Here is a 25,966-nt window from a genome sequence, read left to right as displayed (position 1 = left end):
TTAGTCAAGTGCCATAGTTCAATGCTTCCTTTTTATGATTAGTGCTTTTTGCATTGTTTAAATCTTTGCCTACATGGTTGGTGGAATTGGAACAGACAAATATGAGGGAAGAGCACTGCGAAAAGGAAGAGAGAGCAAGTTTGAGCATAGGCCCTGGTGTCAGAGAGGGAAGATGTGAGTCCTGTTAGGCCGGGAAGGCATGGAGTTTGGGCTCTAATGAGGTGGGGCGAGACAAAGCTGGATAGGTAGGAGGGAGGCATACTGAGAAGGGCCTTAACTGCAGCCTTGGAGTCTGGACATTATTCTGGAGGCCGGGGAGGCACAGCTGGAATATTTATGAACTTAAACAGAACTTAGTTGTTCTCCTTCCACCACCGACTTTGCTCCTTCTCCTCTGCAGCCCTGTCCTCTAACACCACCTCCAGACAGCTCTGGCCTCCCCAGCCAGAATCCTGGGGGGTATCTTCCTTTTCTATCCCTGCATTCAACTGGTCACCAGGTCTGATAGGTTCTGAGGTATCTAAATGTCTCCAACAATGTCCCTTCTATTTCATGCCCAGCTGCAGCTACCTTTGTCCAAGATCTCACAATCTCTTAACTGGAATACATCAGTCACCTCAAGGGTTTCCCAGCCTCCAGTTCTCTCCACATCCAATACATTCCTATAGCAGCTAGTGTCCAAAATGGCAATTATTCAGACCCCTCCACAGCTTAAAAACCCTAAATAGCTCCCCAGTGCCCTTAAGGTAAAACAAACAAACAAACTCTAAAAGAGTTGGCTCTTTCTTCCAGGCTCAACTCAAGCCTCATTTCCTCCAGAAGCCTTCCTTAAATCACCTCTCTCCAGGACACAGCCAGGAGCCTTATCTGTACCCCTGGGGCTCCTTGTGGCACCATCTGTCCTAGCCAGATGGACCTGTATCTCCCAGGAACCTTGAGCTCTCCCAGGTAGGAACTTTGCTGTATCTAGATTTTTACTGAGTATAGGGCTGTGCATGTGGTTTCCAAGAGCCTTGATGACCTGACTCCAGCTCTGTAGCCCTCATTTCTTACCCTTGAACCCTGGGTTCCAGTCACTGTGGGTTTCTTCTCTGCATTAGTGTATGCTGCACAGTGCAGGCCTCTGTGACTATGGTCACTGCCCTCTTTTCTTCCCCTTTTTGCCCATAAGATGCCCACTTTCTCTTCCCCAACACATTCCCTTCTGTGCTTCCAAAGTATTGTCATCTCTCTCTCATAGCACTTAACACACTGAAGCTTTTTGAGGGCAAGAACCTTGTCTTATCTTCATATAAACTTCTAGAACATAATACGTGCTAAAGAAAATTTTAAAATAGATGAATGCGTTGGTGCTCGGCTCCTTTGTATCTGTCTAATTTCTGCACTCGAATGCACGAAAGGTAAATAGGGTTTTTTTCCTCATCTTCAAGACCTGAAAGTCTGTGGTGTATACTTTAAAGGAACCAGCCTAAGTGTTCAGTTACATGGCATTCTTATCCATCTTCCAGGGGAGTTGGTAAGTACCAAATGCAACGCCACGAATGTCATTTTGGTCACAGAACCATTGTTGGCTCAACCCATCTTCTGCTTATTTTAAAATATTTTCTGAATAAAGATGAAGAGCATGGTCTTGGCTTCAGATAGCCTGGGTTTCAAAGCAGACTTTTTTTTTTTTTAATTATTTTTGGCTGAGTTGGGTCTTCGTTGCTGCGCGTGGATTTTCTCTAGCTGCGGTGAGCAGGGGCTGCTCTTCGTTGTGGTGCGCGGGCTTCTCATTGCGGTGGCTTCTTTTGTTGCGGAGCACCGGCTCTAGGTGTGCAGGCTTCAGTAGTTGTGGCACGTGGGCTCAGCCGTGGTGGCTGGCAGGCTCTAGAGCGCAGGCTCAGTAGTTGTGGCACATGGGCTTAGTTGCTCTGCGGCATGTGGGCTCTTTCCGGACCGGGGCTCGAACCCGTGTGCCCTGAATTGGCAGGTGGATTCTTAACCACCGCGCCACCAGGGAAGCCCTCAAAGCAGACTTTCATACTTACCGGCTTTTGGATTTTTTAATTAATTAATTAATGGCTGTGTTGGGTCTATGTTGCTGCGCGAGGGCTTTCTTTAGTTGCGGCGAGCAGGGGCTATTCTTTGCGGTGCGCGGGCTTCTCATTGTGGTGCCTTTTCTTGTTGTGGAGCACGGGCTGTAGGTGCACAGCCTTCAGTAGTTGTGGCATGCAGTCTCAGTAGTTGTGGCTCACGGGCTTAGTTACTCCATGATCTGTGGGACCTTTCCGGACCAGGGTTTGAACCTGTGTCCTCTGCATGGGCAGGTAGATCCTTAACCACTGCGCCACCAGGGAAGTCCCTGGCTTTTGGATTTTTAGGCTTAGTTATGTCACCTGAAAAATGGGAATAATATGACAGGCCTAGAGTTATTATGAGAATTCAGTGAGACAATGTACAGCACCTGGCACATGGAAAAACGCTCAGTAAACGGTAGCTATTAGGCTTAGTATGTCTCTGTACCCCGAGGGTAGCCACAGTCGCCCTACGGAACTTCTGAGGGTAAAGCTCGGACAAAGAGGATGGATTTAGGGCCCAGGATGGTGATGGCGATGGTTGGGGGACCAAGTACTGCCTAGGCTATATTCCTCTCCTCAGGGCCCCCACCCTGTCCTGGGCTACAGCCCAGTTCGGGACCCACTTTCCCCGGCCGGGGCCGCCCTGGAGGTCTGAGGCTGCAAACGCGGCGGGGGAACCTAGTGTGGGCGGAACTCGAATGCAGCGGCGGGAGGCTTCCGGGGGAGCCGCAAGGGCAACGGGTCGGCGGAGGCAGAAAAGCGTCGGACGCCGGGCCGATCATGGACGCTTGACAACCTGCGGGCAGGCGCCGGGAGGCCAAGCCAGCGACCGAGAGGACGGAGAGGCGGCGAGGACAGGTAGGGGCCGGCGAGAGGGTGGGGCCCGGCGTGCCAGGTTCGCCTGGGCCGTCAGGCTTAGCGCCAGCCGTGGGAAAAGCCCTCGGCCACACCGCCCCGCCCCCGCTCCGGGGAGCGCGACCCGTGGCTCATCACCCTGCACCCGCGGCTCTGCTTGGAACACGCCACCCGCCCTGAAGTCCACCCCAGTCCGCGACTCTCAGCATCCGCACCGCGGTTGCTCTCGCTTCCCCACCCGTAAAGGCTGCTCCTTTGCTCCTCTGCCGTCCATCAAAATAGCGCCTCCCCCTAGGACGGGAATTCATCTCCCCTGAGTTCCTAGCCGCCTCCTCGGGCTCTCCCACTACAGAAGAAAGCGATTATCGGCGCTTCCTCATCTCTTTGCCCCCGCGGGCTTTGCTCCTTAGGCCGAGGTTTTTTTGAGGGACCGAAGTTCTGTCCGTTTTTCTACCCCTTCTCCATCTCCACGCCCTGTCATTCAATGTGTTCGCACGTGTCCACTTGGAAGGAGGTTTTTGTTTTTCCTCTCCTAACCATCACCTTCCCCCGACATCTCCTTCCTACCTTCTCCCCCCAGTTTCCCCTTCCCTCAGCAACCTTTATTCCCTAGCACTTCATTTTTGCTGTTTCCGACAAGACCTTCCTAGGTAACCCTGGATGAAGCGACATACTTGATTTTGTAGTACTGTGAAAGGGCTGCCCCTCTTGATGCCTGCCTCCAAAGGAAAACTTAGTTTCTCTTGCACGAAGCTAACCTTTTTTGATTTATTGTCTTTTTCACTGTACTATACTTATTCATTTTGTCACACTGCCCGGTATATTATCATTTTTTGAGGAGTAATCTTTTCTCACGGAGAACTCCTGTAGAATAGGTACGCAGTGTGTGTGTTCACACACCCAGCTTGTAGTAAGTAGATTATATAGTTGAGGGACCCTCCTGTCCTAATGTCTTCAGGGTGGCAATAGTATATCTTCATTGTTTTCTCAAATCTTTTTATTGTTTTCTTGAGATTTTGTACAAATTCTGAAGTCGTGTTTGGTAAAATGTCACATATCAGTAGGAGGCCAAATAAAGGGATTTTCCTCATGGACTTACACAGCATGTATGTGTGTATTTTCTTAGTTTGAATATGTTGCTGCTTATCTTTCAAGATGATTTCCCCCTTTTTCTATCTGATCAATGACTTATTTGATAAATGGGCCATCTTTCTTGTCTGCTTTTTGTCTTTCCTTATCTGTATCTGGCTATAGGTGGGATTCTAATGACACACCGAAGCTGTAACTGATTGCTTTTGCTTACATCTGCTGCCTCTGTGTTTTGGCAAGATTCTCTGCTTCTTAACCAGAGTCTAAAAATGAGGTAGATATATCTACCTCATTTTTAGACACCTACTGAGATACTCCTGTGTGTTTCTTTAGGTCCTGGTTAGGTTTAAGGGCTTAGAAGGTGCTGCCTTTGGCAAAGGGCCAGATGGAATGAAGTGGCTTTTACTAAATGTATTTCAAACCTCAGAATAAGGACAAAATCCCTTGAACTCCCAGTTAAACGCTACCCATCTCACAAAGTGAGATCTGGACTGAGGAGCTGTTTTTTCCTTTTTGAATACTGTAAAATTAAAGTATTCTGATGTCTGATCCAGCATTAAATAGGCGTAGACTTTGCAAAGGAGAAGGAAGAATGAAATACTTTTCTTTGGACAGATCTCAAGACCAGAGAATGGCAGGTGAACAGAAACCCTCAAGTAACCTCCTGGAACAGTTTATCTTACTAGCCAAAGGCACCAGTGGCTCAGCCCTCACTGCTCTCATAAGCCAAGTTTTGGAGGCTCCTGGAGTATATGTTTTCGGAGAACTGCTGGAGCTGGCCAATGTGCAGGAGGTAAGAACAGTTTCTAAACAATTTTTCTATCTTCTTTGTTCTCAACCTTCCTGTGATTCTCCAGGTTTCCAAGGAATTTCCGTGCTGAAGCATTGTGGACCCATGAAATATCCTTTTGAGGAATTGGTGAGGCAGGGGAAGAGAGCAAGGATAATGTCCTGGGCTCCTTCTGGTCAATATTTTCATCTGAATTTGGGGCAAATTTTGATTGGGTTGCTAGTAATTTGAAAGATAGGGGAAAAAATCCAGCTGAACTTGATGAATTAGAAAAGTAGAGTATAAGCATGGACTGATGTTTAACAGTCATTCTTAGGGACAAAAAACCTCCAGTGCAAATATAGACATTGAAAATTGGTCAGGTACATACATAGCAGAAAATGTTTGTTATTGAACATGAGATGGGCATGAATAAAGAATATATTGTTGGGCTTCCCTGGAGGCACAGTGGTTAAGAATCCGTCTGCCAGTGCAGGGGACATGGGTTCGAGCCCTGGTCCAGGAAGATCCCACATGTCACAGAGCAACTAAGCCTGTACGCCACAACTAATGAGCCTGCGCTCTAGAGCCCACGAGCCACAACTACTGAGCCCGCGTGCCACAGTTACTGAAGCTGGCATGCCTAGAGTCCGTGCTCCGCAACAAGAGAAGCCACCTCAACAAGAAGCCTGTGTGCTGCAATGAAGAGTAGCCCCTGCTTGCCACAACTAGAGAAAGCCTGTGCGCAGCAACGAAGACCCAAAGCAGCCAAAAATAAATAAATTTATTTTAAAAAAAGAATATATTGTTCCTGTGAAAAGGGCAGTGTTGTGCTGAAGAAGGTGTGTAAAAAAGATATGACAGGGCTTCCCTGGTGGCGCAGTGGTTGAGAATCTGCCTGCCAATGCAGGGAACATGGGTTCGAGCCCTGGTCTTGGAAGATCCCACATGCCGCGGAGCAACTAGGCCCGTGAGCCGCAACTACTGAGCCTGCACATCTGGAGCCTGTGCTCTGCAACAAGAGAGGCAGCGATAGTGAGAGGCCCACACACCGCGATGAAGAGTGGCCCCCGCTCGCCGCAACTAGAGAAAGCCCTCGCACAGAAATGAAGACCCAACACAGCCAAAAATAAAAAAAATGAAAAAAGATTCCACATCTTCCCCCAACGTTGGCAAAAAAAAAAAAAAAAAAAAAAAAAGATATGACATGAAAAGCTGGGAAGTAGTCCTTTTTGCTTTGTTTGCTTGTTTGATGTTGTTATTAAAACCTTGGGTATCACTTTTGGTTGTTGTGCCTTAAAAATGAGAAGATCTGGTGAAGAGTAATCAGGTGGAACAGACATGTAAAGCAACCTATACTTTTTCAACCTCTACTTCCCATTTTGGATATTTTTATATTTATTGATTGATACTTTTATATCGATTGATCGAAAAGTCTGGTGACATCTTTTTACTTTGGAGGATGTGCTCAGGAGCTCTTGGTAGGGTGGGTTGGCTTCCTCTTCACCATCACAGCTTCTTCCTGGCTGCCCAGGGTGGTGCCTGCTCTGCTGACGGCCACCATGTGCAGATCTGGGCAGTACTTGTTCTTGAGGATCATGTGCACGATGCTACTGAGCGTCGCCCAGGCATTCTTGTTGACGGTGGTCCACACATATGGGGTGGCTGACTTTTGCTGGCCAGTTCTTTTCTTCATGACACTAGGACACCTTTGCCATTGGCTGCTGGCTCCATGCCTGTAGCCCTGCTGTGAATCAGCCCGCTGTAGCAGAAGGAGTATGGGTCTTCACGTTACTGGACTTGCTGCTGTACATCTGCTTATTCCTCTTGGTTAGTAAACTTGAGCAGTTCCCCATGATCATCCATTGCAGATGTGTGGATGTAGCATCATTTCCTCTCCCTGCAACAGCTGGAAACAGGAAGACCTAGTTTTATTTATTTATTTATTTATTTGCGGTACGCGGGGCTCTCACTGTTGTGGCCTCTCCCGTTGCGGAGCACAGGCTCCGGACGCGCAGGCTCAGCGGCCGTGGCTCACGGGGGCCCAGCCGCTCCGCAGCATGTGGGATCCTCTTGGACCGGGGCACGAACCCGCGTCCCCTGCATCGGCAGGTGGACTCTCAACCACTGCGCCACCAGGGAAGCCCCTAGTTTTATTTTTTAATTGTAAATTTTTATTTAATGTCAGCCTGGCTTGCTAGACTGTAAGCTCTGTGAGGGTAAGGTCAATTGTGCTCACCATTGTTTTCCTTAGAGCTTATTATGTAGCCTGACACACAGTAGGCTTTCAGTAAAAATTTAATTACCAGAGATAGAAAAGGAATCCTGTGAGGGAAATTTAAGAAAACTGAGTTGTTTTTTTTTAATAGGCTTTATTTCTTTAGAGCAGTTTTAGATTCACAGCAAAGTTGAGAGGAAGGTACAGAGAGTTCTAATATACCTTGTTCTCTTATACATGAATAGCCTGCCCCATTACCAATACCCGCCACCAGTGTGGAGCTACACTGGCACGTCATTATCACCCAAAGACCATAGTTTACATTAGGGATCACACTTGGTGTTTTATAGTCTATGGGTTTAGACAAATGTATAATGACATGTCCCATTACAGTATCATACAGAGTATTTGACTGCCCTAAAAGTCCTCTGTTCTGCCTCTTCATCCCTTCCTCCCCTCTAATCCCTGGCCACTGACCTTTTTACTTCTTTTAGAATGTTGTGTAGTTGGAATCATACATATGGAGCCTTTTCAGATTGGCTTCTTTCACTTAGTAATATTGCATTTAAATTTCCTCCCTGCTCTTTCATGGCTTGGTAGCTCATCATTTTTCAAAAGAAGAGATGACCAAAGGGTAGTGTGTTTCTTCAAGTTTGTGAAAAGCCTGAATGAATATGCCAGGTGGTTGTTTCATATGGAAGTTTGGGTAAGAGGAGATGGATGAAAATTAAAGCCAGAAAGACCTTGTTGACTTAGGCCAGTGGGAGAAATTTTGGAGTGTCTGCTTTAGAGAAAATAGTCTTTTATGGCTAGTTTTGTAATCGTCTGTCTGAAAAGTGGGGGCTAGATTTGATGGTCTCTTCCACTTATGATTCAGGGCCTCAGGAGATTCTCGGTAACCTGAGACGGTAGGCTGGGGTATTCAGATGCTAGAGTTCTCGTTGGAGTGCTTAGCAAATCACCCTTATCTTCCCATAGTTTGTTTTTTTCCATATGTGAGCTGGGAATAAGCTAGCTGCCTTTCAGTGGTCAGAAATTACAGACGTGGTTTTTGGAAGCTTTTTTTAAAAGATGGTTAAAATCAAGTGGTATTGTTGGTGTCCACAGAATACCACTTGGTTCCTGTTTAGACTTTATTGAGTTTGGTAAATTGGAAGAGTGACAGGCAGATATTTGTGAGTGAGGGAGACACCCAGTTACGGCGACTGGCAGAACAGCATCTCTTTCGTTTTTCTTCTGCAGATGATGCTTTGCCATTAGCATTAGCGAGGAATAAGTAATTCTAATGAAAACTTTTATTTGGGGCTGGTATCCTGGTTTCCTGTCGCAGCTGGGCTGTTCTCTCATGCCTTATGCTGTGCTAATCTCCAGCATTCACAGTCCACATGTAGTCCTGAAGCTTGGAGCCAACCCTACACTTTTTTCAGTTTGGATTGATAGTGGCTTGTGCTGTACCCGCCAAGCTGGTATATTGACAAGGCTGCTCCAGTCTTTTTTTTTTTAAACTTATTTATTTGATTTATTTTTGGCTGTGTTGGGCCTTTGTTGCTGTGCACGGGTCTTTCCCTAGTTGTGGAGAGCGAGGGCTACTGTTCGTTGCAGTGCGCGGGCTTCTCATTGCAGTGGCTTCTCTTGTTGTGGAGCACAGGCTCTAGGCGCGCGGGCTCAGTAGTTGTTGTGCATGGGTTCTAGAGTGCAGGCTCAGTAGTTGTGGCGCACGGGCTTAGTGCTCCGCCGCATGTGGGATCTTCCCGGACCAGGAGTTGAACCCGTGTCCCCTGCATTGGCAGGCGGATTCTTAACCACTGCGCCACCAGGGAAGTCCCTCCAGTCTGTTTTGATGGCAGGGGAATCCTGAGCAATCCTGAACTGCTCCCAGTGCTTACTGCTTTGTGTGTGGGTGCGTCTGTGTGACAAAAGTAGCTCCTGGGCATGCTCTGTGCAGTATAAAGCATGTATTCCTGAGAGGGAAAAATTAAACTTGGGGCCCTATTTATTTTTTCCCGAAGACTCAAAGAGTTGGGAGGGACCTCAGGGACCAAGCAATAAAACGGTCAGAACTGTGGCATGTGATCACCTGCCCTCTTCTTGAACACTGCAGTGATTGGTAGCTCGGCCTGTGAACTGCTTTTTCTTTTCCTCCTCAGCTTGCAGAAGGAGGTAATGCTGCTTATTTGCAGTTGCTGAATCTGTTTGCCTATGGAACATACCCAGATTACATAGGTGAGTTGGTTAAGATCCTCCAAAGACTTTTCTTAATTTTGTTGCTCTGTCTGGATATGTTGCCTTCATGAGGGTCACTGAGGTCTGGGATATAAAACATGGGGTGGTATCTTCCTAACCTGGCTGTTTCTCATTTTACTGTGCTCTGTAAGTGACCTCCCATGAGGACTTTCGTTCCCACCTTTTATTTCCCAGTGGGTAAATGGGGACTATGTTTATGCTCATCCATAAATATAGCCCTTGTTTATTTTCCAGATGAGATTCTTGAGGACTGGTGTTTGTAGAACACTTGGAGTGTTGTGAAGTGTCAGAATACTTTGTAAAGTATTTAAGCGTTGTAAATATTATCTAAATACTATCATCATATTGAAGAAAGTTTGGAAAACAGGGAAAAAGTCACTTGTACTCCCATTAAACTACTGTTAGCATTATGGTGCTGGACTTTTCTTCCTTGTGCTTGTGCTTTCTGATATGTAGGTGTAAGTAGATTATGTATACCATTTTATATCTTGCTTTATTCACTTATTTCATAGGCATTTATCCATGTTTTAAGTCTTTGTAGTCTTTTTAATATTCCATAATCGAATACTCCATAATCTACTTACCCCATTCTCTTTTGTAGATCATTTGAGTCATTGTATTGATAAATTAGAATCTTAAATATCAGGAATGAGGTGCATGAATGTCCAAACACTAACTTACCTTCCACCCAAGCCATTTTTGTCTGGCTTCCCTAGTTTATTTTAGTGATAATGACATAGGCCTGGCAGTTTTTTTTAGTGGTATGACTCAGGGTCTTCTCTACTATGTCCTCGACTTCCCCTTTTTTCTCATTTTCTTTCTCCATGGTCACTTCTACTTACTCGGTGCTGCTGCCAGACTGGACAGTTTGCCACTTGCCAGCTTTTTCTGACCTTCACTTTGTTCCAGTGTGTGTATCCTTTGTTTCCATCCTCACTAAAGAGCAGCATTTTACAGACTCTAGAACCAGGATTCTTGCATTATATTCTGTGTCCACTTCAATAGTTGTGTGTTCTTTGGTAAATTAAATGGTCTTCTGTACCTCAGTCTCCTTATCTGTAAAATGGGAGTAATAAAAAGGTCCACAATCCCTTATCTGCACTTCTTGGGCTAGATGTTTCATAATTTAGAATTTTGGGGACTTTAAAAAGGTAATATGATGCATATACTTTTTTATGTAACACCCTCGAGAGATGTGGGCAGCACCGGTAGTCAATCACATTCACAGTTTTGCAGCAAAACAAATGAATATTCACAACAAGTGGGATAAAAAGCCTAACTCAATTTAGGTCATGATTTGCGACCAAATGAATTTCAGCACCGTGCTCAAGGGAGGAAAAGCAGTGTGGATTCACCTTTTTGGAATCCAGCATTATGGATAAGGAATTGAAGACATTTGGAATCTGTCTTGTGGGGCTGTTGTGAGGACTAAACTGGATGTGTGTGTATATGAATGGATCTGTGTGTGCACTTACACTAAGTAAAGCTTGCCATATACGTTGCCTTGGCTGGTGCCATTGCTGTTGCTATTATTGTTATTGCTAAAGTTTTGCCTGTCCTTCAAGGATCATCTCATAGTCCACCTTTCTTTCTTTTTGTCTCCTGTACCTCCCCAGTTCCCCAGTGTGACTGCACTCGCTTGCACTCTCTCTTTTTTCTCTCCCCCTCTCTCTGTTTCCCTTTCTGCCTCTCCCCCACCTCCTCACCCTGTTGTTCTCTTCTGGTAGTTTGTACCTTTCTTCTGGTAGTTCTCTTGCATTTGTAGCTGTTGAAACATTGGATGGTAAGACTGAGGACAAGTCCAGGGCCATCGAGTTGCACAACTCTGGGTGGTAGTTGGTGCTCCTGGAGTTGCGGAGTGTAGCAGCCCTGACAAGCCCCGTCTGTTCCCCTTGAATCACTTAAGACAGTGCATTGCACATAACAGACGCTCAGTGAAGACATGTTGAAAATAGTACTCCAGTAAGAGAATTGTCATATCGTTTCGTGCACTCATGCCTGGCTTCTTAGGAGACTAAGGTTCTTGTATGTAGAGATTCAGTTTTGTCTTCTTTGGTAGCACATGGTATTTCAGAGAAGATGGGAGGTGCTTATGGAACATTTGCCTAGTGAATAAGTGCAGAGTCATGACAGTGATTCAATAGCAGGTTTGATGTGGGGAGTTGGTGTGCTTATTCCATGAAGAAATCCTAATTTTATTTTGTGTCTTGATTTTTGTGGTGGGTGGGACTGAGCAGCCAACAAGGAGAGCCTGCCAGAACTGAGCACAGCTCAGCAGAACAAGCTGAAACACCTTACCATCGTGAGCTTGGCGTCAAGGATGAAGGTACGGTCCAAACCCTTTCCTGTCTTCCTCCTTACCTCGAGGCAGGTGTCGCATTGGCATCAGGGTGGGAACTCCCAGCTACACACAGTAGAGTTGCATCATAAATGCATAAAATTTGCCTGGCAAAGGACAAAAGAGAAAAACATAACAGTTAAAATAGTGTAGATAATTACTCACCATTCCATTTAGGAAAAGTATGCCCAGGAGTGATTGTGAATCAGCAGGTCTCAGCTCTGGCATGCCGTGGTAGCCCACGTGCTGTGAGCATTTTGCCGTGCTTAAAGGAGACTGCTGTTTCAAGAGACAGATTTTTCAAACAGCAAGGCATCTCAAGGCAAGTTAACTGCTTCAGCTGTTGCTCAGTGCACAGTGAACTGTTCCCATGCTGGAGGAAGAACTTGCTATGTTGAACTTACTGAGAGATGGATTTTTTAACATGCTGCCTTCCTCTGGGGATTTTCAAGGTTAATTATACTAATTGGAATTTTTGCCTTCTATGCTAACTTCTCACCCTAACCTTCTGTAAGATACCACTCCACTATATCTCTGAGTTCTTCTTTTTAGAAGAAGACGTGCAACCAACTGCTCATAGCCATTAACCAAGAAGATCCAGGTTTGATTAATTTATAGTTGATTTTTGGCTCTCTGCCCAATCCCAGCCTAAATGTCTATAAGTTTTTGTGGGGCTGTGCCTTTGAAAAAGTTTGCTTTTTGCATTTCCCCTCTGTGATTGAGCTGGAGAGATGTATATTTGTTCTTGGATTGCTGTTTCACGTGATAAAATTATTTTATCTGGCCTAATCACAAATTTCTGATTCTCAGCTGGGCACTTCAGGTGGGAGGCCTATTTTGTTAGGAAATGAGGACCTGAATTTTTTTTTTTGTCCTGATCATGAACTTCTCAAGTGTAGCAAAGAGTAGGAGCGACTTTTTCCCTCGTTTCTGCAACCTGTCATTCTTTTTTTTTTTTTTAACATCTTTATTGGAGTATAATTGCTTTACAATGGTGTGTTAGTTTCTGCTGTACAACAAAGTGAATCAGCTATACATATACTTATATCCCCATATCTCCTCCCTCTTGCGTCTCCCTCCCACCCTCCGTATCCCATGCCTCTAGGTGGTCACAAAGCACCGAGCTGATCTTGCTATGCGGCTGCTTCCCACTAGCTATCTGTTTTACATTTGGTAGTGTGTATATTTCCATGCCACCTTCTCACTTTGTCCCAGCTTACCCTTACCCCTCCCCGTGTCCTCAAGCCCATTCTCTACCTCTGCATCTTTATTCCTGTCCTGCCCCTAGGTTCTTCAGAACCATTTTTTTTTTTTTTTTAGATTCCATACATATGTGTTAGCATATGGTATTTGTTTTTCTCTTTCTTACTTACTTCACTCTGTATGACAGTCTCTAGGTCCATCCACCTCACTACAAATAACTCAATTTCGTTTCTTTTTTATGGCTGAATAATATTCCACTGTATATATGTGCCACCTTTTCTTTATCCACTCATCTGTCGCTGGACACTTAGGTTGCTTCCACGTCCTGGCTATTGTAAATAGAGCTGCAGTGAACATTGTGGTACATGACTCTTTGAATTATGGTTTTCTCAGGGTATATGCCCAGTAGTGGGATTGCTGGGTTGTGTGGTAGTTCTATTTTTAGTTTTTTAAGGAACCTCCATACTGTTCTCCATAGTGGCTGTATCAATTTACATTCCCACCAACAGTGCAAGAGGGTTCCCTTTTCTCCACACCCTCTCCAGCATTTATTGTTTCTAGATTTTTTGATGATGGCCATTCTGACTGGTGTGAGGTGATACCTCATTGTAGTTTTGATTTGCATTTCTCTAATGATTACTGACGTTGAGCATCCTTTCATGTGTTTGTTGGCAGTCTGTATATCTTCTTTGGAGAAATGTCTATTTAGGTCTTCTGCCCATTTTGGATTGGGTTGTTTGTTTTTTTGTTATTGAGCTGCATGAGCTGCTTGTATATTTTGGAGATTAATCGTTTGTCCAACCTGTCATTCTAAGCCCCTGTACCAACCCTGGATTTCAGACCTTTAGTCATAGAAAACCCCCCAGGTATGTTTGCCCTCTTCTCCTCATATATCTTCCTCCTGTTTCTGCAGATTTGATTGCTGTGTTAATTTTCAAACTAATAGTGCTGTGTCATAGGATTTACAGAAAACTGGTATTTAGATATCCAGTTGTCTTGGAGTCATGCCGAATGTTGGTACAGTCCATTACAGGACTACTGTTGGGGAATTGACATTGGTTGTCAGAGACCAAGAAAACATGTAAACTTCAGGATGACCTCTGAGCTTGCAGTATCCACTGGCCACCTGTAGGTGGATGCATTAGACTGTAAGATTTTTAATTGTGCTCTGCTGGGCAAGCAGCCAGTTTGTGTGTCCAGTGTCTGAGATTCTTTGGAGTTTTTTTTGATGATCTGGCATCTTATACAAATTCTGCCAGCTTCCAAAAGGCAGCAGAGTGCCAGATACTGAGGATATCCCTTTTTCCTCTAGAAAGAGTCTTTGGGATCTCTAAGAGTGTGCTTCAGAGCATGAAAGCTGGAAGCTGAGCAAAGTCCAGGAGGCAGGGGATGGAGGAGAACACATTCCTAGATGCTGTGGGTCTTGTTTGGATCCCACAGGTCTCAGCTCATTTATCCATCTCTTGTTGCCATAGATGTTAATAATTACCACTAGACTGCATTTCCCAAAGCCCTGAGGCATATGTTGGCTATCTGAGTAATAACTTGAATTTTCTTTAATGTTTACCAATGGTTTTTGTAAACATCACATGTACCTTATCTGTAGTGTATCCCCTACTCCGTGCTGCTGAAGGACCTGGAGATGCGGAATCTCCGGGAACTGGAAGACCTCATCATCGAGGCTGTCTACACTGATATCATCCAGGGCAAGCTGGATCAGCGAAACCAGCTGCTAGAAGTGGATTTCTGCATTGGCCGTGACATCCGAAAGAAAGATATCAATAATATTGTCAAGACCTTGCATGAATGGTGAGGCTCAAAGAAGGAGGTGCCCCCCTCTTTAGGGAGGGGATACCTAGCATGCCCTCTATGCCTCTGTTTGGGGAAATGTGGTCTCCAGGTATCAGCTGGGGCTGCCTGGGAGCTGGGGCCTTGGGACAGCAAGCTAGGGAGTGGGGCTGCATTTGTGACTACAGCTGTGTGGCAGTAGGAATCACTTCAGGCTTCCTAGTGCCATGGTTGTAAAATAGTTCTTGTCCTATGCGGTTGGGGGCTATTTAGTAGCAGGCTGTAAAATGCCCAGAGTTGGCAGGTGGAGCCTCTGAAGCCTCGCTGTGTGACACTGATCCTGTGCGTTGCAGACTCACCCTCAGTGTTTGACCAAGCTTGGGAATTAGTGTTGGTAAGATTCTTTGGATAAGAGAACCAAGTTCGGCATCAGTAACGTTGGGCTAGTGTTTGTAAAACACTGTGAAGGATATTAAAGGCAAGGAATGGGTTATTCTAAGTTGGAACACAGACTCATATACAGAATATTTGATAACCATATTCTGGTATATGAAAGGAAGTGGAACATTTGCATGTACTCCATTTTAATGGAATTTGATGTTCGCAAGAGCTGTTGCACGTTCTACACGGATTTGTCATGGTGTGATTCAAGACTGAGTTGTGAAGGAGGGCCAGGGTGAGAGTATAATTGGAGGTGAGGAGAGTGTGTTCCCAGGCGGCACATGGCACGTTGGAGGCCATGAAGCAGAGTAGGCAGACTGTGCAGAGGGCTGGGGTTCATTTTGTCTTTAAACAGACTGACTCTCTGGCTTAGCCTCTAGGGGTGTGTATCCAGGGATGTACAGACTGACTCTCTGGCTTAGCCTCTAGGGGTGTGTATCCAGGGATGTACAGCCCAGCTTTGACCCTCTGGGGGTCTACAGCCCCCTAAGTTTCCCTCACTTCAGCTACTGTTGGATCCCCAGGCATGACTTGCCCACCGTTTACCCCAGGTTCTGTCCCAAGTGTGACTCCAGACCCCTTCCCTTTACAACGTCTGACACAAGCAGGAACTTTCAAAAGATTTTAAGACGGTGAAGTCAGACTAAATGGGAAATAAACTTAGAAAACACCCCTAACATGAAAATGGTCTGGCATACAAAATCTAGGTTTCCAGTCCCACTAAAGTTGGCTGTCTTTTCCCGTTTTTGAGATGACTGACACCGTCTTTCACCTCCATAGTCTGGCTTCAACGTGTTTGCATCCAGAGGGCCTATTCTAGCCCCCATTCCTGGATGTTTACTAGTACGAATTCCTACAACTTGTTTTTATGCATTGGAGTTAGATTTGAAACAAGATTGGTATGTAGAGTGGCACCACAAATACGCAGAATGTTCCAAACTGTTGACTCTAAAGTGGAGGGTATGTGGCTATTTATTGTACTATACCTTCAACTTTTTTTTTAACGTATTAAAATTTTCAAAATAAAAAGTGGGGAAAATGATATAATGAGGAGGGGGTGGCAGTTGGGAAGTAACACACTTCTGAGAAAAAGGGCAATCTTCAAAATAGGATGCTTTTAGAAAGTAAATTTTTCTGTTGAGAAAACTGATTGATCAGTGCCATCTGTGAAGTCCCTCCTAATTCCTTTAATTGCACAGTCCGCGAAGCTTTCACATGGGATACAAAGGTTGGAAATTAAAGCTGTATTCTAAGAAACCACCCCACATCGTCCATGTTTGTTTCCATATGCCCTATGTTATGTATTCAGAAACACCTGTCTTTTGGAAGGAGTGAAGGGGCAAGAGCCCTGGCAGACGGAGTGTTACAGGAAGTCTCTAAGGAATCGGGGAGGGAGATTTGGGAGGCTGCAGGACAACTACCAGGCTTTTCTGGGGCTCAGGGCTGGTTATCTCTTATATAGGTGCGATGGCTGCGAGGCAGTCCTGCTGGGCATCGAGCAGCAAGTTCTGAGAGCCAACCAGTACAAGGAGAACCACAGCCGAACTCAGCAGCAGGTAGAGGCTGAGGTGAGGAAGAGAACGCCTGTCCCCACTCCAGGGTATCCCTGTTTGTCCCTTGTCTTGTGATCTTGGCGTAGATGAAACAGCACTCACTCGCTTGTGGGCACTGGGTGAGGTGCTGGGGTAGAGGTGAGTGTGACCCAGGCACTCCTCTTGGTGCTGTCCGTCTCGTTTCTGATTCCTGGTCACCAGAGCGTGAGCGGGCTCGGAGAGCGGAATGTTGTAATTCCTCAGTTTACACGCACTTTGCAGCTGTAGAGCAAAAGAAACGAGTTTGGGGATGGGTCTTAAAGATGGATGGAGGGATGGTGGTTACCAGGCGGGGCAGAGGGCGGGGTGCGGCTGGGCTGGGGCACATGGGGCTTCAAGGCCCCGGTGCTGCTCTGCCTCTTAAGTTGTGTGGTGGGTGCACAGTGTTCATTGTATTCTTCTCTAATCTGTATGTGTATGTTGTAACCTTTTAAAATGCATGATATGTTTCATCTTGAAAAAGGAAAAAAGGGAAAAGATTTGGTGGATGAAATGCAGGTGAAGATAAAAGTGTGTGATTGTGGTGTTAGACGCCTGGTTGTTCAGGACATTTTTAGCCTCTGGGAGAGACGCAGGCTCCAGCCCTTGAGTTAGTGGGCGTTTGTCTGCCTATAGCCTGGACACCTGTGGAGCCATCTCCCAATTTGTTTGGAGCCCTGAAGATCAGAATTTTAGCACTGAAAGTCCTTTTCTAGCGTGATGGAGCTTGAAGCATTAATGGTATTTAATGAATTTTAGAAGTCAGGTATCCTAGAGTGTAGCAGAATGGGACCCAGAGTTACAGCTAAGGAACATAAGAAATAAGTAGTTGTGCCTTTCTAAGGGGGATTTGTAAAATTTGAAGATTTCCCCTGCTCTGTTGTATGTACTCCTTGAAAATAAAACCTGGTCTTTGTAAGCCCAGCTCCTTGTCCCATGCCTAATGAGCACATAATAGGTGCTCAAATGAGTGTTTATATTTCAGGCACACCCTGTAAGTGTCAGTGGACTGCTGAACTCTGCTTTCATGAACTAGAGTGCATTTATTTCAGATACACACATCCCTGTATATATATGCATACCTACTCTGAATGTTCCATCCACTGTAAATTTTTAACTCTACTTCTAGCCAAAGAAGTGTGAGCTATATTTAATTTAGCATTAGTCAAAGACAGATGCAATTAGGAAAGTAAGCCTGCGGCTTCTCTAATAAGCTCTGTGATCCCCTTCTTGAATATTTTGGTCTCTTCTCTGACCTGGGATTGATGTCTGAGCAAAGTAGGACAGTATTCACTGATTCTTCCCTGTACATCAAACCCTGGAAACAGTAGATTTGCAGGTGAAACGCCCACCTGACCTGGGATAGCCTGAAACACTCTTAAACCTGGTTGGTGGCCCAGGAGGAGGAGTCTGATCGCTACTGGCTGCCGCATTGTGCTTGGACTGTTGCTAATTGTGTGGCAGGTGGGCTTGACTGTGGTCGTTTGCAAAACTGAATGATACTAGTTTTAGAATTTTGAATGGCTCAAGTTTATTTCCAGAAAAAATGGCAGCTGATGAAGGAAGACACTGCCTAATGTTGAGGCACGACCAATACGTAACGGTGTGAGCTCCCTAGATTATGGTTATTAAATGAGAGCCAGCACACATGGATTAGCTCTCAGTGGCCCACTGCTGGAAAACACAGCTGGCAGAGCCTGATGCTGCCACCAGGTGGCAGTAAGGATTTGATTAAGTTTGAGAGAAAGAAATTTGAGGAAACCTCCAAGGTCACCTCCACTACCAATTAAAACAGTTTACTAATTTAATAATCTTCTAGGAAATCTAGAACAGACAAGTATGAGAAGAGTGGGAGCGTGGTCAAAGCCCAGAGCCTTGACAGTTTTTCCATTCACAAATGCATGATCTGGCTACTATGTGTAGGATGCTGACCGTCCCCCAGCTGAAGGCACATGGAAGGTGCTCACTAAATATTTATTGACTTGAAAATAAAACAGATCTACTACAAACACAGCTGTAATTCTGTCCTATTCTGCTTGTATTTATGCTTCCGTTACTCTTGACTTAACTTTTTTTTTGTGTGTGTGGTATGCGGGCCTCTCACTGTTGTGGCCTCTCCTGTTGCAGAGCACAGGCTCAGCGGCCATGGCTCACGGGCCCAGCCGCTCTGTGGCATGTGGAATCTTCCCGGACCGGGGCACAAACCCGCATCCCCTGCATCGGCAGGCGGACTCTCAACCACTGTGCCACCAGGGAAGCCCTTGACTTAACTTTTATAGTCATTTTCTCAACTGAGTTGATCTTTTCTTTATTTGTCCTTAAGTTGGATTGCTTGTTCCCAGAGGGGAAAACTTGATGTTTTTCTCCCAAAATCTTATAACAGCAGCTATCTTCTGTTGAGGATTAGCTTTAGGAGTCTAACCTCTTAGCGAAGGCAGCCCTATCACAAACTGCCTAAGAATATTCTCTCCTTTTAGTTTTTCACAGAAATAGCGCATAATTAGTTACAATTCCAGCATGTTCTATCTCCTGGAGGAGATAGAACAATAACATTATGAGCTGTGTCATTACCTCTGAGCAGATACTCTGGAGGGGAGGTAATGATCACCTCCACAAAGCACCTCCTCATTTACATTTGATTTTGGAGTGTATTTTTCTTTATATTTCAGTGTGCTTATAAGTCTGATATTCTCTGGAATGTCAATCTGTAGTTCTTGCTGCATTCACAAAATAGGCTGTGTTCCAGTCAGGTAGGTAATAGAGCATAACTGGACAAAGTAAGCTCTGTTTTTCTTTATGTAGAAAATGCCCCAGGAGTTAAGTTAGTGACAGATCTTGAGCCTGTTGGCTGTGTGGTGCGCCAAGAATGTGCTTCTCGGTGCTTCCGGGAGTGCTTCTCTCCATCTCCCCATTCTTCTTTTCTATGTAACCCTTTCCCCACTGTGCACTCTACTTCTGTTGTCTCCCTTTGCTCTGCCCCATAGCTCAAAGAGGTTTTCCTACCCTAAGACTCTCTTCTTTCTCCTTTTGCCTGAATATTTAAAGTCTCTAGTAGAACTAGGCTGTGATTTTGTTAGCAGGCACAGTCCCACCTGAAAATTCCTGAGGTCCATGATTTGAGGGGCTTGACAAACTCTAGATCATCTGGGGTAATGGGATGGGGATGGCCTGCAAGCCAGACTACTCAAGGAAGAAAATAAGAAGGATCAGGGGCATTTAGGCCAAAGAAGACAAGTCTGCGGGATATTAGTCGTCGTTTAAAGGGCGGCTCTGTGAAAGAGGAGTTAGACTTCTCAGGATTGTTTCTTGAAGCTGAGATGGGCTTAACTGGTGGACCTACATGAGTGGCCACTCTTGGGTCCCGGAAGGAGCTATCTGCAGGTAGACCTGCACAGCTATTACAAAAAGCTAGTTGACTCTTAACTCCCCTTCAACTATGAGAGTCTGTTATTGGCTCAGCAGTCTACTTTGTGAGTTCCCTGTGTTTAAAATGCTAACAATCAAACTGATTGAGCATGACATAGGGCCCACTGTGAGCCACGTCATCCCCCCCATCCAGGCTGAGGCCTTGTTTAAGATAAAGGGCCTCATTTCTTAGGCTAAGAGACACTTGCCCAAGAAGCCCTCTTTTTCCCTATGGCGCGTTTACCTGACTGTGGAGGATTCAACTTTGTCAGTACGTAGTCTTACTGGAAGCTAGATGTGAACTCCTGAAACACAGAGGAGACACAGCACACAGGAGGCCACCATCTGAGAGTGAGAGGGCGCTGCCAGGCAATATAGGTTGAGGGGAGGCTAGTGGTCAGGACGAGTTTGTGGAAGAGGTAGGGTCAGAGGTGGCTAGCGAAGGAGGAGGCTTGCCCAGGCTGGAATAACAGGGTGCAGGAAAGGCAACAAGGCAGAAGAAATGACTGCTTCTGGGTGTGAGGCCGGGGACTAGCGTGGCTCTAGTGGAGGGCACATGTTGTGGAAGGGAAGGAAGGTACAGGGTCTTGAGTGGCGTGTCAGAAGTGCAGAACAAACCAGGTTTTTCCTTGGGGTAAGTCTCATTTCTTTTTCTGGCTTTCCAGGGTCACTGAGCACCTGAAATAATAGCTTACTGGGAGATAGTTTCTATAAGAAAAAGCTGCTTGAGGAGGTAAATAGGCATTTGAATGAATGCTTAGAAAACATATCAAACTGGACAAACCTTGTTATTTTATAAAGCAGTGATAACGGAGAAATCACATTTCTTAATCTCTCCCCCAAGGCCTTCAAAATACACTGAAGTGAAACAAAAATCTCTTTTATTTATTTATTTAAAAATTTTATTTGTTTATTTTTGGCTGCGTTGGGTCTTCGTTGCTGCATGCGGGCTTTCTCTAGTTGAGGTGAGCGGGGGCTACTCTTCGTTGCGGTGCGCGGGCCTCTCATTGCGGTGGCTTCTTGATGCGGAACATGGGCTCTAGGCACGCGGGCTTCAGTAGTTGTGGCTCGCGGGCTCTAGAGTGGAGGCTCAGTAGTTGTGGCGCACAGGCTTAGTTGTTCCGCGGCATGTGGGATCTTCCCGGACCAGGGCTCAAACCTGTGTCCCCTGTTAATCGAAGAAAGGAACGCTGAAAACAGTACTGTGGTCGCATTTTTCTTTTACTACATTTTTTGTCATTTGTCACTTAGTTGGCTGAAGTTTATCCTCTAGTTGCTTATTCAAGAAGGGCTCGTGGGAATTCGGGAATTGTATTCCCAAAGTTCTGGTGAAAGTATCTATGGTTTCATATGTGAACAGTAATGAGCTGAGTATAGCATCTTGTGTCACCCTTTCTTTTTCTATGGCCATTTTTACCAGTGCTTTCTTTCACTTGCTGTGTTGTACCTTTTTGCCAAATGGTCCACTACCACTTGGCTTATTCCCCATTTTCAACCAAGAAAGCATTAGTTCCACTTTTTTACTTGACTCATTTCCATGTATCTTCCATGAGCAGCCCCTGCTTGTTTCTCCTCATCTGAGTTCTGAAGATAATCTCAGATTTTCTTGCAGAGGATTCTGGCTTCTTCCCTTGAGTGGCCCCCTTTATAGCGAGAACAAGTTGCAGTGAGTTTCTGGCGCTTACAAGCTGACCACACCAATTCTGTGTCTCCTTCCAGGTTACCAACATCAAGAAGACACTCAAAGCTACCGCGTCCTCCTCAGCTCAGGAGATGGAGCAACAGTTGGCTGAACGAGAGTGTCCCCCCCATGCTGAGCAGAGGCAGCCCACTAAGAAGATGTCCAAAGTGAAAGGTCTGGTCTCCAGCCGCCACTAGGGCCGGCTGGGGCAGCTGGCACTCACCAGGCCTGGGTCAGGTGGGGAGGGGACACCAAGGGCCTATTTCCTCCCCTCTCTACCTTCCATGAGTTCCAGACCTGCCCATCCCCTCACCAGCGCCTCCCCCCACATTGGTACTGTTCCAGAAGAACCATTAACTCCCTTCCCTCTCCCACTCCCTCTTCCCCAGTTGCTCCCTTCAGACTCAGGGGCTCCACGGATGCCATCCCAACAGGGCCAGACACTGCCCAGCTTCCCTCCAGGAGGTTCTTGTCTCTGTCTAAGGGCTTGTATCCCTCCCAGTTTTTCTTTTGCTTCGTGTCATTTTGTCAGGCTGGTCATAAGCTGGAAGCAGCTTTAACTGGCCCACAGGGATGACTGCGAAGGAGGCCCCTCTCTGAGTGACGGGAGGCACTCCTTCTCCAGCCCCATGTGCCACAGTGCCCACCATGGTGCAGGCGCTCTAGCCAGGTATCAGAATGCTTTGTTTTCCCTCTCCTGCCTTATCCCTTGTTGGCAGCTCAGATCAGGCCATGGAGGGATGTGATGCTGGGCTATGTTTACTAAACCTGCGGGTTTTCAGCCTCTTACGCCCAGCTCCAGTCTCTCATTAGTTGGGAGCACCGGGCTGTTAACCTCTGGAATCTGAGCACCCATAGGGGTCGCTGCGGGTCTGCTGGGTGACGGCGGAAGTTTCTTCCGGCTTGGTGCTCTCCGCTGGCCTCGCTCCCTGCTGCCTCTGACCACTCGGACTGGTTTTTGGTGTGAAGGCCCCAGCCGCCCACTGGGGCTGTCTGCCAACACTTGTTCTCCCGAGATCTTTAATTCTTCCCGGCTGCATCCGTGGTGGGGATGGTGGTGTTGAGGCCCCTCTGTCTGGTGAAGGATCTGTTGCTGCTTCTGTCTCTTTCTTCCCACCCTCCCTGGCTGGTGACCCAGAGCCCTCTGATGATGGCATACTCCTGGCAAGAGAAAAGGACTTGACTAGCCTTTCTGAACTTGAACAGTTTCAGGTTATATTTTAATTTTTTTTTTTTTTTTTTTGTACAGGTTCTGATTCTAATACATTTCAACATGCTTTTTTCCCCCCTCGTGTCAATATTTGTTATAGACTAATCGCCGGGGAGTTTCACCTGGTTGGAGGGTGGGGTGTGTGTATGTGTGCGTGTGGTGGTGTTTTTTTTTAAGGGGAGGTGGAGGTCCTGGACTGATATTAAAGAGAGAAAAAGCACATTTTAGAAAACAAAATAAAAGTAGATTTAATGTATGTGACTGTGGAATGTGAGGTTGCATAGCTGGTAGATCTTGAGGGGCTAGAATTAGGGTGGTTCAGGGAAAATGTGATACTGTTTCAGTGCCATGGTTAAAAAATGGATTTCTCCTTTTTCCAAAATGTCCAACAGCTGCCTACCATTGATCAAATGTTAACAAAACACTCATGTTTCCCTTTTTATGATTTATGTCCCCATATAACATTATGCCCAGCTGGAGGGTTTAATTCCCAAAGTATGTTTCATGAAACCCTTTGATAGATGCTCTGTGGAAAAGGGGTTCTGTTGTTAAATAAATTCGGCACATCCTGCATCCCATATCCTCACTGGAAATTCATTGTTAAGGTCTCAAAGAAGGCCTGGGGGAGGAAGCCTGTTCCCAACACTGATTTCACCACCAAATCCTTTTTTGGTAATATTTAGTGGAACACATTTTGGGGAAATTTTTGGAAACGTATTTCTCAAAAACACCTCCCAGCCTTATAGGTTTTTCCAGCTATTCTTTCCAGACACAAAACAGTCACTCTCACTCTTGCAAGTGGTCTTCCATCCTTATCTTTCCCACTGGGGAGTGGACTAGGTAGGAAGCGTGACTCACTTGTATGAAATGTGTGACCACTAGTTGTTTGACTGCCCCAGGCCCTAGGAAGCTCTAGGTTCACCTTCTCCATGGGTCTGCTGTTCCTTAAAAAAGAGTAATGACAGTAATAAGAACAACATTCATAAAGTGCTCTACAGAATGTCTTCATCTACAATAAGTCATTGAATCCCTTCCACCAAACAATCTCCCGAGGTTGGTAAGGGTAAGTATCATTACAGTCATCCTCACTTTATATGTGAGAAGTACCCTGGTGTTCAGTGGTAAAACGAAGCCTCCTGGATCTCCTTACTTACGTGCCCTGCCATCTTCTCTGTGTTGCATTCTGATTTAGAGTTTGCTCCCCAGACTGACCCTTGGTACCTTTCTAGCTGCTTATTCCTCTGAGGGCTCATCTTTCTCTTAACTGACACCCAACATATCGCAGCCTCTGCTTCCCAAACCCACCCAGCCCCTTTATATGGAAGCAGAGAGTGTGGCAGTGGGGCTCCAGGAATTGTGGGAACAGCTGGAATGTTCTTTGCTCTGTCGGACTCTGGTAGGAGGCCTGGCCTCCGAGCTCTGCAGTTTCTCGCCTAGCATGCTGTGACAGCTGGGCTTGGGTCTGAAATGTGCATAGGTGTTTGACATAACAATACAGTGTTCAGAAGAGGTGTCCTCAGCAACAGGGAAGCATCTTAGGTCAGGAGGGGGACACTGCAGTATGAACAGTTCGCTTGGTAGCGGTGCTTAGCACCTGGCTCTGGCTACTTTAAGCGGCCTGCTTCCTGAAGGCCTGTTTGGCCTTCTTTACTTTCTTTCCAGATGAGAGGCTTTATGGTTCTTCTTGGGTAACATTAGGGAGGTGGTCAAAGCCCCCAAGTACAGGCTGTTGTGTTCCAAATCCAAGATGACCACCACTGGTAAGAATTTCCATCCCCAAACTTTAGAGTGATAGGAAAGGGTAGTCATCAAAGGAGCTAATATGACAAGCAGCTTGTGATATTTTACGTATTTGCTGTTTTCTCTTTCATGTGCTGGGTTGCCTGAAACCAAACCACATTCCAGTTTTTGTACTTAAAAGTCATTATTCTCATAGCTTGAGACTTCAAAACTTTTTTTTTTTTTTGCGGTATGCGGGCCTTTCACTGCTGTGGCCTCTCCCGCTGCGGAGCACAGGCTCCGGACGCGCAGGCTCAGCGGCCATGGCTCACGGGCCCAGCCGCTCTGTGGCATGTGGGATCTTCCCGGACCGGGGCACGAACCCGTGTCCCCTGCATCGGCAGGCGGCCTCTCAACCACTGCGCCACCAGGGAAGCCCACTTTTTGTTTTTTAACGTAGCAATTGGTTGATTTTTCCTGGACCTGATGGAATGTCACAGTGCTCCTGTGTTTGAGTTTCAAGTATAGCATACCCTGCTCAGTACTTGATTGTACCTGTCTTCCTGGGGATCTGTATACAGCCATGAACATCTGACTGCTTTATTAATTCTTTTCTTGTAGTTATGCTTGAGATTTACAGATTGAAACATATGTATATATTTTAAAAGTTTATTTATTTTTGGCTGCGTTGGGTCTTCGTTGCTGCGCATAGGCGTTCTCTAGTTGCGGCGAGCGGGGGCTGCTCTTTGTTGCAGTGTACAGGCTTCTCATCGCAGTGGCTTCTCTTGTTGCGGAGCACAGGCTCTAGGCGTGCGGGCTTCAGTAGTTGTAGCACGTGGGCTCAGTAGTTGTGGCTCGTGGGCTCTAGAGCGCAGGCTCAGCAGCTGTGGCGCACGGGCTTAGCTGCTCCATGGCATGTGGGATCTTCCCGGACCAGGGCTCGAACCCGTGTCCCCTGCATTGGCAGGCAGATTCTTAACCACTGCACCACCAGGGAAGCCCTGAAATATATTTTTTATTATAAATTTCATTTTACATTTCCTTTACATTACCCTGAGGGCATTAAATGGATCTTTTAAACCTATGTCTGTTAAGCAGGTTATTTATAATGACCTCAGGGCAATAAAAGTGGGTATAATGCGTGTTCATTATAAAAAAGGAATGTTGGGTCTATTAGGGATGAGAACTGTTGTCCTTTGGTTAAGGATGAAACCCACAATGCAGTGATGGGGAGAGCCAAGATAGGAGGCAGCCCAGATCTTCTTGGGGTCATTTGTGCCTGTCTTTACATTGCTTTTTCCTAGCAAAACCCTACTATGGATTCATCCAGTTAGTTACCTTTACAAACTTTTGAGTCATAGGAAATGGGCTGGAA

General features: G+C 45.9%; 1 protein-coding gene and 1 pseudogene across 2 annotated transcripts; one reads left to right on the top strand and one right to left on the bottom strand.

Annotated features, from left to right (window-relative positions):
- Positions 1-2,267: 2,267 nt before the first annotated feature.
- Positions 2,268-23,765, top strand: COPS7B (COP9 signalosome subunit 7B). 2 transcript variants are annotated; one of them, XR_003793999.1, is made up of 8 exons: positions 2,268-2,918; positions 4,620-4,797; positions 9,139-9,214; positions 11,473-11,561; positions 14,383-14,585; positions 16,468-16,573; positions 21,701-22,332; positions 22,912-23,765. XR_003793999.1 is itself a non-coding variant. In XM_029225754.1 (7 exons), exons 2-7 carry the CDS (start codon positions 4,636-4,638, stop codon positions 21,857-21,859), a joined length of 795 nt encoding a protein of 264 aa, XP_029081587.1. In that variant the 5' UTR covers positions 2,268-2,918; positions 4,620-4,635; the 3' UTR covers positions 21,860-22,949. The 2 variants fall into 2 exon arrangements, 1 of the variants encoding a protein (XP_029081587.1); XM_029225754.1 differs by having other exon boundaries at positions 21,701-22,949.
- On the bottom strand, positions 6,160-7,289 carry LOC114896954 (annotated as a pseudogene).
- Positions 23,766-25,966: the final 2,201 nt, after the last annotated feature.

This window comes from Monodon monoceros, unplaced genomic scaffold (assembly GCF_005190385.1).
Source record: "Monodon monoceros isolate NGI ecotype Baffin Bay Population unplaced genomic scaffold, NGI_Narwhal_1 Super_Scaffold_16, whole genome shotgun sequence".
Lineage (NCBI taxonomy): Eukaryota > Metazoa > Chordata > Mammalia > Artiodactyla > Monodontidae > Monodon > Monodon monoceros.
The sequence above is the reverse complement of the archived record's forward strand: the minus strand, read 5'-3'. Positions and strand labels throughout refer to the sequence as shown.

What these genes read in the sequence shown, in the direction of transcription:
- COPS7B (XM_029225754.1), top strand. Translation starts at nt 4,636, where the DNA reads ATGGCAGGTGAACAGAAACCCTCAAGTAACCTCCTGGAACAGTTTATC. An exon ending in AGCTGGCCAATGTGCAGGAG is followed by an intron (nt 4,798 to 9,138) that starts GTAAGAACAGTT and finishes TTTCCTCCTCAG; the next exon opens with CTTGCAGAAGGAGGTAATGC. An exon ending in AGCAGCAGGTAGAGGCTGAG is followed by an intron (nt 16,574 to 21,700) that starts GTGAGGAAGAGA and finishes GTCTCCTTCCAG; the next exon opens with GTTACCAACATCAAGAAGAC.